Raw genomic sequence first — 13,441 nt, 5'->3', positions numbered from 1 at the left:
TTTATTTATAGAAGAGATTTCTAAAATCCTGATTCTGACTCTTGAAACTCAACTTATCAACCTATATAAACCAAATGGATCTCTAGGTGACTTGAGCAAGAGTTCTCTCACACATAAAGACTATTGACAATAACCTGTTGAATTGATCTTAATTAGCCTTTCTTACAAAATACCTTTAAATATTTGTCTTCATATACTGAACATTCTACCAATATGATATTCTTTTCTTGTAGCAAATGATACTTGATAATTTCAATATTGGGGGGAAGGGGTTGGATAATAGTCACTGCTCAAAATAAAGTGCTTTGGAGGATTTTAATGGCAATGTGATGAAATGGCAAAAAAAACCCCAACCCAAACCCAAAACCCAAAAGCAAGACCCACATACTTCCATAGGTTTCAGTTGGTACTGCTTTAAAAGATTATAGGAACAATACTAATGGTTAAACTATTATAACAGTGGTGACACTTCTTGCTAGTGAATAGTACTGTGCTTATAAAAACTGTCTCTTTATACTCAAATAACATCTGTGGGAGGTTATATGCATTGTTCTTTTCTTATCCTTTCATCTCTTGAATCTACTGAATTAGAATAATTCATTATGGTCTGTATTTCTTTTAACTCCTATTTCTTCCTTTAATCCCCATCATCCTTATTTGTTCCAAAGGATGTCCTCTGGGGTTTTATGGAAAAGATTGTGCATTAATATGCCAATGTCAAAATGGAGCTGATTGTGACCATATCTCAGGACAATGCACTTGCCGAACTGGATTCATGGGGAAACACTGTGAACAGAGTGAGTATAAAAATATTTAACACCACTAAATTACAATTTTAATGAGACTTATTTTAACTACATACTTGCACTTGAGAGACTTAACAGCAAAGATCTTTTATTTTTTTATGGTGATTGAACTGGCATCATTTTTTGATGGTATTGTTTGCATCACTTCTCTTCCTGAGATGCCCCTCAGATTCTGCTGGCCTAAACTTGTCATTATTTATTCTCCTGATCAGTCCTAATCATTCTGTGGCTGGAGGAAAAAATGAACAAAACTCAATTCAAATTGTCCATTCTGTTCTTGGAGCCTTGGTCTCTCTTCCTCTGTTGTCTCATTTTATGTACTAGGCATCATTAAAACCTGTGCAGAGAAGATAAGGACCAGGTAAAATTAAAACCTGAGATTATAGCAGCTTTGGACTTTAGCTTAGTTTTCTAGGTTCCTTCTTTGGTGACGTTAATTTAATTGCCTGATTAGGATAAGTTAGGACAGAGTAGTGAGGGGAAAAATCCAAAAGTCTAATCACTGTGTTATCATAAATGATGTACCCCTACACTTGCCACCTTTCCTCACCTAACTTTTCCTCTGTCTCACTCTCAAAGAAAACATACTATGTTGCCCTACTGTACTGCCAGCATTCCAGTTTTAATCTCCTAGCCCTAAGATATGTCTGCAGTCTTTTCAGTCACCAGGAATAAGGCTGATGCCATGAAAAAGGGGTTCTGAGAAAAACGAAGTCTGAAGGACTTGTGATGTACAGGCCAACAACACTGAATTTGTTCAGATGAGATGATTTGGCCTTCTTGCACTCTTTTTGGGTCAGCTGCTGAATTACGTGCTTGATTGTAAGCGCAGTCACTTCAGATGTTTAAATTTTACTTATATATGTAATATGCTATTATTGTTGTTGTTGTATATGTACAGAAACTACCAGAAGAATGGAAGGTTTGATAAGTATTTTTAAAAACAGTTACTTGCTGTGTGACTGTATTTTAAAAATCTTCTCCTAGTGTTCTTTTTATAAACAGAGACCCAAACTTTGAGTAAAAAACCCTGAAAACAATAGTACATTGCCCCCTGCTGCTCAGTTATTTTAAAAAATCTAGATTTTTAGAATGAATTTTTAAATTAAGCATGCCATTATAGTGGGTTAGAACTATTGTCCTAAGCCAAGATCGCATTTTTTTAAAAATCCACATTCAGATTTATTCTTAAAAATCCATTTTTCATATTTCTAAGTCAGAAAGTAAACTTCAAATTCAAACCATTCTCTGTGAAATTAAGAGTCTGCTTAGGAAATAGCTGTTCTTCGTGGTTGTTTTCATATTTATATATAGTTTATAACTGTTACCTTAGACTTGACAAGTTAAACAAAATTCCCCTTCTATAGAGCTCCAATTCGTACAAATAAAATAAGTTTGTTTCCTAAGCAAAACATTAGGTCTTCATTTATCATATCTAGTTAAACTCCTACTGATTTGTTCAACCTTACATTTGATTCATCATCTTCTTCAGAATGTCCCTCAGGAACATATGGCTATGGCTGTCGACAGATATGTGACTGTCTCAACAATTCTACTTGTGACCACATCACAGGAACTTGTTACTGCAGCCCAGGCTGGAAGGGTACAAGATGTGATCAAGGTAAATAACATTGATGGGCAATAAAAGGACTTAGACAATTTCTGTGACATTGTATAAAATTTATGTATATAATTTTCATTTTTAAATTAACATGGTTTTATACTTTTTTATACTTTCTATTTATATTTTCCTTTTTTATATAGTTTTTCCTTAATTAACATGGTTTTATACTCATTTGCATTACTTATAGTTTGCTGTAATCACATTTAGCCTAAAATGTTCCTTGCATATCATTATTATTCTATAACACTCCGACACTATTATTCGCTGTAATCACTATTATTATTCACTATAACATTTTTGGGTGTGTGTGAAAAAGGAGGAAAGAAACTTGTCTATGCTGCGTATAAAAAGATCCTTTTTATACTAAAACAATTTCAGGGAAACAAAAAATGTTAATGCTGAAAGGAAGCTTACATAAAATTTAATCCAACCACTCATTTTACAAATGAGGAAATTTAGGACCAGAGAATGTCTTACCTGAAGTCATATGGTTATTAAATGACAGAGAAGGACTAAAACCTTGATTCTTTATTCCAAATCTTAAGTTCTTTCCACTACGTCATTCTGCCTCCCCTTTGAAGAGATGGACCTATTTTATTCTGAATTTTGACTCATAATAATTAGGATTCCTGTGTAATATTATCAGGCTACATCCTTTCAGAGAGTTATCATGCAAAAATAATTTAGGAATTAAGGAAGGATACCATCCACCTACTAGTCTTACCATAACACATTATTTTTGCTTCACCATAGGCCCCTTCTTGGGCTAATTTGATATGGAAAATAACATAGCCAGGAATATTATCTTTCAAAAGAAAGAATAATCATATGTATTCATTGAGGCAGCTAGGTGGTACAATGTATAGTATACATTTCAGGGTGTGGAGTCAGAAATACCTGAGTTCAAATCTAACTTCACACTTGCTAGCTATGTGACCACAGGTAAGTCACTTAATTTTTGTTTGCTTCAGTTTCTTCAACTGTAAAATGGGCATAATATTAGCACCCACTTCAAAAAGTTGTGAAGATCAAATGAGATTATATTTAGAAAGCATCATAGCATAGTTCCTGGCACATAGTGGGTACTTTATTCTCTTTGCCTTTTTTCCCCCTCCATGTGATGGTGGAATTAGGTAGATAACTTTTTAGATTAGATTTTAAATCATTATTCTTTTTTTTTTTAGTGAGGCAATTGGGGTTAAGTGACTTGCCCAGTGTCACACACAGCTAGTAAGTGTTAAGTGTCTGAAGCCGGATTTGAACTCAGGTACTCCTGACTCCAGGGCCAGTGCTCTATCCACTGTGCCACCTAGCTGCCCCTTAAATCATTATTCTTACAGAGAGAGAGGAAAAAAAAAAACCTGCTGTGTTTCCAGAAATGTTTGGGTTTTAGTAATTTTAGGAACTGGATCACTTAAGAATTTTGTGATCTATCATGCCATCACAAATGTATAGTACATAAAGCAGTATCTCAATCAAATTAATATCTTTTGTGTTTTAAAATCAGAGCAACTCCTTTGGGGAAAGGGAGAAGGGGGAAGGGGGAAGGGCCTCTATTCCTTTGCTCTGGACATAAATATATTCCTGGGGATAAATTAGATTTGTTATTTTTTGCTCTTCTGTTTTCAGAAATTCAAAGTGAATATTTTATGAATTGAAATGATCCAGAAATCTCTCATGTATTCTGCACATCATAATCACTTGTATCTCTCTTCTTTTTCTAGCTGGTATTTTAATAGTTGGAAACTTGAACAGTTTAAGTCGAACAAGTACTGCTAACCCTGCTAATTCTTATCAGATCGCAGCTATTGCAGGCATCATTATTCTTGTCCTGGTTGTACTCTTCCTGCTGGCACTGTTCATTATTTATAGACACAAACAGAAGGAGAAAGAATCAAATATGCCAGCAGTTACCTATACCCCTGCTATGAGGGTCATCACTGCAGATTATACTATTTCAGGTAAGACTAATAGTATGTGATAGATTTTGCTCTGTTAAAGTATAGTAAGTCTCATCTTAGATCATTAAAACAAGGTTTTTCTCTTAGATTTTTTTTCCACATACCTACTCAGAATTTCAAAGATATAAGGGACCTCAAAGACCATCTTTCCCAGCCTGTACTTGAATGATCCTCTCTACAACACACCCAACAAATGGTTCATCCAACCTTTGCTTGAAGCACCTCCTATGAAGGCAAAAATAGTTATCTCCTGAGGCAACCTATTCCACTTTGGGATAGCTTTCTTACCTTCTCAATAGGGAGGGAAGGAGAGATTTGGAATTGAAAATGAAAAATTTTTTTAAAGACTTAGGAAGTTTTTCCTCTCCAGTAAGCCTCTTACAAATTCTCCTCACTATTCCCAGGTCTGTCTTCCATGGAGAATTAGAACAAGTCTGACTCCTCTTCTATGTGACAGTCCTTCAATATCACATTTTCTGCAAAATCTTCTTTTCTCTATGCTAAATATACTTGGTTCCTTTCACTGGTTTTTATATGGTATTATTTCCAGGCTCTTCACCATCCTGGTTATGCTTCCCTACCTTCTTCCAATTTGTCAATGTCCTTTCTAAAATGTGGCACTGGACACAATATTCCAGATAAAGTCTGGCTGAATAGTATAGAGTACATACAGTGAGGTTGCCCAGTTTGGGACACTATGCCTCTCTTAATGCAACCTACCATGCATTAGTTCATTTAGCTACCACATCATATTGTTGACTTCTTTTTTAGCTAAAACCACTATTGCTATCTAGCTATACCTGCCTCTTCTTATACTTCTAAAGTTGTTTTCTGAAACCAACTATCTACCCTTTATTAAATTTCATTGTATTAGATTTGAGCATTTTGATCTGATCACCCTGTGCATTGACAATTCCTTTTAGCATGATGTCATCTGTAAATGTATAAGTTTGCCAACTACATTTTTATCCAAGGCATTAATTGAAATGTTAAACAATTAAAAGCCAGCACAGTTTCCTGGGGGTATTTCAATATAGATTTCTTTCTAACCTGAAATCTAACAATTATAAATTATTCTGTATGAACAGTCATTCAACCAGTTCTGAATCAACTTAAATGTACTCCCCTTACCCTTCATTAAGAAGGTAAGCAACTGGCCTGCTGCACCACCAGCTTGCTGAGCCAGGACCAGGAGGCCTCAGCTGCTGATCTTTGCTGTGGCCAAGAGCCTCCTGCTGACTTGCCCAGACCCCCCTCTGTGCTGCACTGAGCTGTGCTGCGTTCCCCTTTCGCCCAAGTGAGACTGACCTTTCCTGAGGTCTTCTAAATTATCTCAAGTTAGAAGATTGTGTCTCTGTCTTGCTGTAGGTTCTGTAGTTCCAGAATACATTTAGAGGCTTGATTTAATGTTGTTTTTGAGGGAAACTTGGGAGAGCTCAGGCGACCTCCTGGCTTCTCTCTGTCATCTTGGCTCCACTAATCAGAACTCTCAAAAAATGGAGTGAGTTGTGTTGGCAATTAATGGGGTTCCCCAATATGGGAAGCCATCAAATAGATGCTAGAGGACTAGTTGATGGAGATATAATATAAGGGGTTTCTGTTTTCCAGTTTTCCCAGAAGTTTTTGTCAAATAGTGAGTTCTTATCCCAAAAGTCTGGATCTTTGCATTTATCACACACAAGATTACTGTGGTAATTTAATAATGTATATTGTGTACATAATCGATTCCATTCATCCACCACTATATTTCTTAGCCAGTATGAGGTTGTTTTGATTATTGTCACTTTATAATATAGTTTGAGATCTGGTAAAACAATGCTACCTTCCTTCACACTTTTCCCCCCATTAGTTCCCTTGATGTCCTTGACCTTTTGTTCTAGGTGAATTTTGTTATGATTTTTTCTACCTTTATAAAATAATATTTTGGTAGTTTTATTGGTATGGCATGAATAAGTATGTTAATTTAGGTAGAACTGTCCTTTTTATTATATTGGCTCAGATTAATAATGAGCAATTAATAGTTTTCCAATTGTTTAGATCTGACTATTTGTGTGAAAAATATTCTGTAACTGTGTTGATATAGTTCCTGGGTTTGTCTCAGCAGGTAGACTCCCAAGTATTTCATATTGTCTACTGTTATTTTAAATGGAATTTTTCTATCTCTTGCTGCTGTGCTTTGTTAGTAACATAGAAATTCTGATGATTTATGTGGGTTTATTTTATATCCTACAACTTTGCAAAAGTTGTTATTTCAATTAGTTTTTTTTTAGTTGCTTCTCTGGGATTCTCCAAGCATACCATCATATCATCTTTAAAAAGCAATAGCTTTGTTTCTTCATTATCTATTCTAATTCCTTTGATTTTTTTTTCTTCTTTTACTGCAATAGCTAGCATTTCTAGTACAATACTGAATAATAACGATGATAATAGTCATGCTTGCTTCAGCCCTGTTCTTATTGGGGATACCACATTACAGATAATACTTGTTGTTGGTTTTAGATAAATGTGACATATCATTTTTAAAGAAGGCTCCATTTATTTCTATACTCTGGTATTTTTTTGTTTTTGTTTTTGTTTTTTTTAGTGAGGCAATTGGGGTTAAGTGACTTGCCCAGGGTCACACAACTAGTAAGTGTTAAGTGTCTGAGGCCGGATTTGAACTCAGGTATTCCTGACTCCAGGGCTGGTGCTCTATCCACTGCGCCACCTAGCTGCCCCTACTCTGGTGTTTTTAATGAGAATGGGCGCTATATTTTGTTAAAAGCTTTTTCTGCACTTATTGAAATGATCATAAAATTTTTATTGTTTTCGTTATTGATATGGTCGATTATAATGATAGTTTTCCTAACATTAAACCAGCCCTGCATTCCTGGTATAAATTCTACTGGCTCATAGTATATGATCTTTGTGATATATTGTTGTAATCTCCTGGCTAGTATGTTATTTTAAATTTTTGCCTTAATATTCATTACAAAAATTGATCTATGATTTTCTTTCTCTGTTTTTGCTCTTTATAGTTTAGGTATCAGCACTATATTTGTGTCATAAAAGAAATGAGCTATTCTTCAGCTTCTTTACCTGTTTTTGTCAAATAGTTTATATAGAATTTGAATTTATTGTTCTTTAAATGTTTGGTAGAATTTACTTGTGAATCCATCTGGTCCTGGGAATTTTTCCTTAGGGAGTTCATTGATGGCTTATTCAATTTCTTTTTTCTAAAATAGGGTTATTTAAGTCTTCTACTTCCTCTTATAGTAATCTGGGAAATTTATATTTTTGTAAATATTCATCTATTTTGCTTAGATTGTCAGATTTCTTGGCATTTAATTGTGCAAAATAGCTCCTAATAGTTGTATTAATTTTCTCTTAGTTGGTGGTGAGTTCACCCATTTAGTTTTTGATAATAGTAATTTGGTTTTCTTCTTTTAAAAAATTCAAATTAGGGGGCATCTAGGTGGCCCTGGATTGAGAAGGACCTGAGTTCAAATCTGGCCTCAGACACTTGACACTTACTAGCTGTGTAACTCTGGGCAAGTCACTTAACCCTCATTGCCCTGCCCCCCCCCCAGATTCAAATAACCAATGGTTTGTCTTTTTTTTTTTTCATAAAAGCAGCTCCTAGTTTTATTTATTAGTTGAATAGTATTTTTATTTTAAATTTTATTAATATCTGCTTTGATTTTTAGGATTTCCAATTTGGTGTTTAATTGGGTACTTGTAATTTATTCTCTTTCTAGTTTATTTTTAGTTGAATACCCAATTTATTGATCATGTTCTCTTACTGTTTTGTTGATGTAAGTGTTTAGAGAGATAAATTTTCCCCTATATACTGCTTTGGCTGAATCCCATAAATTTTGTCTCATTGTTGCCATTTTCTTTAATGACATATTTTATTGTTTCTATTTTTTTTCTTTGACCCACTCATTTCAAACTAAGTTTCCCTGGCCTTTTATTGGATGTAATTTTTATTGTATTATTATCTGAAAAGGATTCATTTAGTATTTTTGCTTTTGTGCATTTGGTTGTGAGGTTTTTATGCCCTAACACATGGCCAGTTTTTGTGTAGATGTCATATACTGCTGAGATAAGGGAATATTCCTTTTTATCTCCAATCAGTTTTCTTCAGAGATCTATCTTATCTAACTTTTAAAAGATTCTATTCATATCCTTAATTTATTTCTTATTTATTTTTTTGTTTAGATTTATCTAGTGCTAAGAGGGGAAAGTTGAGGTCCCCCACACATGTGGTTGATTGTCTATTTCCTTCTGTAACTCATTTAATTTCTTTCTTTTTTAAATTTAGCTGCTATGCCATTTGGCACATATATGTTGAGTATTGATATTACTTCATTGTCATGTAGTAAGATGTTTCTTACCTTATCACTTTTAATTAGATCAATTTTTGCTTTGTCTGAGATCATGATTGTTGTTCTGGGTTGTTTCAGTTGTATTTAACCCTTCATGACCCCATTTGTGATTTTCTTGGCAAAGATACTAGAGAGGTTTGCCATTTCCTTCTCCAGCTCATTTTAGAAATGAAGAACTGAGGCTAAGGGAGTTAAATGACTTTCCCAGGGTCACACAGCTCAGTAATTGTCTGAGGCCAGATTTGAACTCAGGTCCTCTTGATTCTAGGGCCAATACTCTATACACTGTGCCACCTAGCTGCCCATGATTGCTACCCCTGATTATTTTTACTTCACCTGAAGCAGAATAGATTCTATTCTATCACCTTACCTTTTCTCTGATTCAAATGTGTTTCTTATAAAACACACACACACACACACACACACACACACAAACCATATTATAAGATATAGGATTCTGGTTTTTAACCCATTCTGCTATCTGCTTCTATTTTATGGGTGAGTTCATCCCATTCACATTCACAGTTATCATTACTAACTGTGGATTTCCCTCCATCCTTTTTCCCCTCTATTTATCCTTATCTCTCCTTTTACCCCGCCCCTCCTCAAAAGTGTTTTGCCTCTGACCACAGCCTCCTACAATCCACCCTTCCTTCTATCAGTACTCCACTTCTCTTATTCTCCCTTACTTCCTACTTCCCTATAGGGCAAGATAGATTTCTATACCCAATTGAGTGTGTATGTTATTCTCTTTCAGACAATTGCTATGATAGTAAGTTTCAAGCATTGCCCATCATCCCCTCTCCCCATCACCTCCTCTATTCTAAAAGCTTTTATGTACCTCTTTTATGTGAGATAACTTATCCCATTCTACCTCTCCCTTCACCCTCCTTCCAGTGCATCCATCTTTCTTTTTTTTCTTTTTTAGTGAGGCAGTTGGGGTTAAGTGACTTGCCCAGGGTCACACAGCTAGTAAGTGTTAAGTGTCTGAGGCTGGATTTGAACTCAGGTACTCCTCAATCCAGGGCCAGTGCTCTATCCACTGCACCATCTAGCTGCCCCACATCCATCTTTCTTACGCCTTAATTTTGTTTCTTGGAGGTTTTTTAGATATCATCTCATCGTAGTTAATTTGCATTCATACCTTCTGTCTATGTATTCATCTTCTAACTGCCCTAATAATGATAAGGTGCTTAGGAGTTACAAGTATTATCTTCCCCTGTAGGAATGTAAACAGTTTAAACTTATAAGTCATTTGTGATTTACCTTTCCTATTTCCCTTTTTATGCTTCTCTTGAGTCTTGTATTTGGAAGTCAAATTTTTCTATTTAGCTCTGGTTTTCCATCAGAAGTGCTTGAAAATCTTTTATTTCATTAAATATTCATTTCCCCCCTAAATTGCTTGCTGAGCAAGTGATTCTTGGTAGTAATTCTAGCCCCTTTGCCCTCTGGAATATCATTCCAAGCCCTCAGAGCCTTTTGTGTAGAAGCTATTAAATTTTGTGTTAACCTAACTGTAGCTCCACAATATCTGAATTATTCCTCTTTGGCTACTTGCAGTATTTTCTCCTTGACCTAGAGAGAGCTCTAGAATTTGTCTATAATATTCCTGGGAGTTTTCATTTGGGGATCACTTTCAGGTAGTAACCAATAGTTTATTTTGATATTTTTATCTTCTGATTCTAGGATATCAGGACAGTTTTCCTTAATAATTTCTTATAAAATTATGTCTAAGATCTTTTTTTTTTTTGATCATGGCTTTCGGGTAGTCCAATAATCCTTAAATTATCTCTCCTCGATCTCTTTTTAGGTCAGATGTACTTCCAATGACATAGTTCATATTTTCTTCTATTTTTTCATTCTTTTGATTTTGTTTTATTATTCTTTTATGTCTCATGGGGTAATTAGCTTCCACTTGCCCAATTTTAATTTTTAATGAACTATATTCTTCAGTGAGCTTTTGTATCTCCTTTTCAATTTGACCAATTCTGCTTTTTAATTAGTTCTTCTCTTCAGTGGATTTTTTTACTTCTTTGGCCATTTGACCTATTGTGTTTTTTAAGATGTTATTTTTTTCAGTATTTTTTGTGCTTCCTTTAGCTAGCTGTTGACTCTTTTTCATGATTTTTTTGCATCACTCTCATTTATTTTACCAGTTTTTTCTCTACCTCTTATTTGATTTTTAAAATGCTTTTTGAAAGGGCAGCTAGATGGCACAGTGGATAAAGCACTGGCCTTGGATTCAGGAGTACCTGAGTTCAAATCCAGCCTCAGACACTTGACACTTACTAGATGTGTGACCCTGGGCAAGTCACTTAACCCCCATTGCCCTGCAAAAAAAATATGCTTTTTGAGCTCTTCCATAAATTCTTTTTGGGGGTGAGGGGAGTCCTGAGAACAATTCACATTTTTCTTTGAAGCTTTGTATGTAGCTGCTTTGACACTGTTGTCTTCTTCTGAGTTTGTGATTTGATATTCCTTGTCACCATAGTAACTTTCTATCGTCATGTTCTTTATTTGTTGCTTGCTCATTTTTTTTCAGCCTATTTCTTAACTTTAAACTTTATGTTAAAGTTGGGCTCTGCTCCTGGGGTGAAAGGTCCACTGTCCAAAGTTTCAGGTTTTTTGTTCCATTGTTTTCAAAGCTAGTTTTCATGGTTCTGTAAGTTCTCAGTTATTCCAGGATGGTATGATATAAGGAAAGGTGTGGTTACTGCTCTCCTGGCCTATGCTCTGGTCTGTGAGAGACCCCAAGCACTGTTTTCTGCCCAGGAATTGTGACTAGGGTTGCTGTTTCCCTGTAGCCACAAGCTCGAGTTTAATAATATTTTTCCTTCTCAGTTGGGACTGCAACCTGGATCCCTGTGTGGCAATGCTACAGAGTCCTGCACCCAGTGACACCTAAGAGTCCCCTGTGATCTCCTTTTCACCAGTTGTCCAACCCTTTTACTGTCTGGCCTGAGAGATATGAAAGTCATTGTTGCAGATTCATTTGCCTCTAAGGCCTGCTTCTGGCCTGTACTGACATGGCCTACTACTGGCTGCCTTGAGCATGGTTCCGGGACCTTGCTGCTGGCTTGTGCCAGGGCTTAGGACCTCCCTGCTGGCTTGTTCCCCCACCCCTGCTGTGGCTATTTCTGGCTTGCACAGGGGATTGGAGTCTCCCTGCTGGCTTGCCAGGTGCAGCATATGCTGGACTGCATTCTCCTCTTACCCCAATGAAACAGACCTTTCTTTCCAACCTTTTAAGTTGTCTTAGGCTGGAATATTGTTTCATCCCATTCTTTTGTCAGTTTTCCCACTCCAGAATTCATTTTAAGGCATTATTTTAAAGTTGTTTGGATTGTAATTTGGGAGAGATTGGCTAAGTCCCTGCCTTTACTTTGTCATCTTGGCTCTGCCTCTCACATTCAGGTCTTCTGCAATGACCTGCTATTATAGATTTTTTTTTTTCCCATCTTGGAATCAGTACAATATCATTTGTTCATCTCACTGTACTTATTTTGTTTCTTACACATAACAGTCAGTTTTAATAATTTTCTTCTCTTTCTTTCCAGATACCCTTCCTCAGAGTAATGCTGGAAACACTAATAATCATTATTTTACCAACCCCAGTTACCATACACTCACTCAGTGTTCCACATCGCCTCATGTCAACAACCAAAATAGGATGACAATTGGAAAGGTAAAATAATAGACATACATCAGGTAGTTACATAGACATAAAAGCAAGAGATGTGATTCCTAGCATCTTGTGGATTTTTTCAAGTCACTATCTATAGTACTTTTAGTAAGAAACTGAAATCCTTTACCATGACCAGTCCTAAGCATAATTTCAAAATAATTAATTTGTCTTTGAAACTCTTTTATTTCTCCTTTTATCCCCAGTTCCCACCTTCTGGATGCACCTTTCTTTTCTCCCCTATTCTCAGGCACTCAGTATCTTTGTACTATGTTCTGACTGCCAAAGTTCTACACTTCAGTGCCCATCCAGGTCTACCTTTCTTCACAGTGTCCATTACTCTAGAATTAGAGTAGAAATAGAATAAGTTCCTCATTACAACCTCATGGATAAAATCACAAGTCCAGTGTAAAATAAAAATGTGCAAGGTTATCAAAAGACAAAAAATTTAAAAGTCCCTTCCCTTAGCATGATTATAAACTATTGGTCAAATTAACTTAAACAGCCCTTAAACTGAATATTTTTGTTTTATTATAATAATTATGATGATCATTTTTATAGCATTTTACAGTTTACAAGGCCTTTATATAAATTATCTCAACTAAACCTTACAACAGCCCTGTAAAATAAAAGTGGCAGATAGTATTGTTCTCATTTCATGAAGGATATGTGATCTCCCATCACAACTAACTCACAGAAGCTTGATTACTTACTCAAGGTCCCATGGAGAAAAATTGACAGAGCCAGAACTAGAATTTGGTTTTCTGACTTGGTCCAGACCTGTTTTCTCTATAAGTCAGCTGGTCCAAATAAAGTAATTCAATGTCAAGCACTGTGGCACAATGCAGTGAATTTCAGATATTATAGGGATGAGAGTTTTGAGGTAGGGACCTCCACCATATAACCAAAGGCTTAGTCCGCGTTCTGCAAGGCTCTGTCTTTTTGAATAATTCACAGAATCATTGAATCTTAAAAGTTGGAAGAACTAAATAACTAGAGGC

The 13,441-nt window shown here is 35.7% G+C and overlaps 1 protein-coding gene across 2 annotated transcripts in view; it reads left to right on the top strand.

Annotated features, from left to right (window-relative positions):
• Window positions 1-13,441, top strand: part of MEGF10 (multiple EGF like domains 10) — a 138,609-nt gene that overhangs the window by 110,133 nt on the left and 15,035 nt on the right. For both annotated transcript variants that reach the window (XM_043977268.1, XM_043977269.1), the window contains 4 exons: window positions 669-797; window positions 2,299-2,427; window positions 4,155-4,391; window positions 12,316-12,443. In XM_043977268.1, the coding sequence (XP_043833203.1) occupies window positions 669-797; window positions 2,299-2,427; window positions 4,155-4,391; window positions 12,316-12,443 (623 nt within the window). The remainder of the gene's footprint in view (window positions 1-668; window positions 798-2,298; window positions 2,428-4,154; window positions 4,392-12,315; window positions 12,444-13,441) is intronic.

This window comes from Dromiciops gliroides, chromosome 1, assembly GCF_019393635.1.
Source record: "Dromiciops gliroides isolate mDroGli1 chromosome 1, mDroGli1.pri, whole genome shotgun sequence".
In the NCBI taxonomy this organism is placed as follows: Eukaryota; Metazoa; Chordata; class Mammalia; order Microbiotheria; family Microbiotheriidae; genus Dromiciops; species Dromiciops gliroides.
This window is presented reverse-complemented; position numbering and strand designations above follow the sequence as displayed.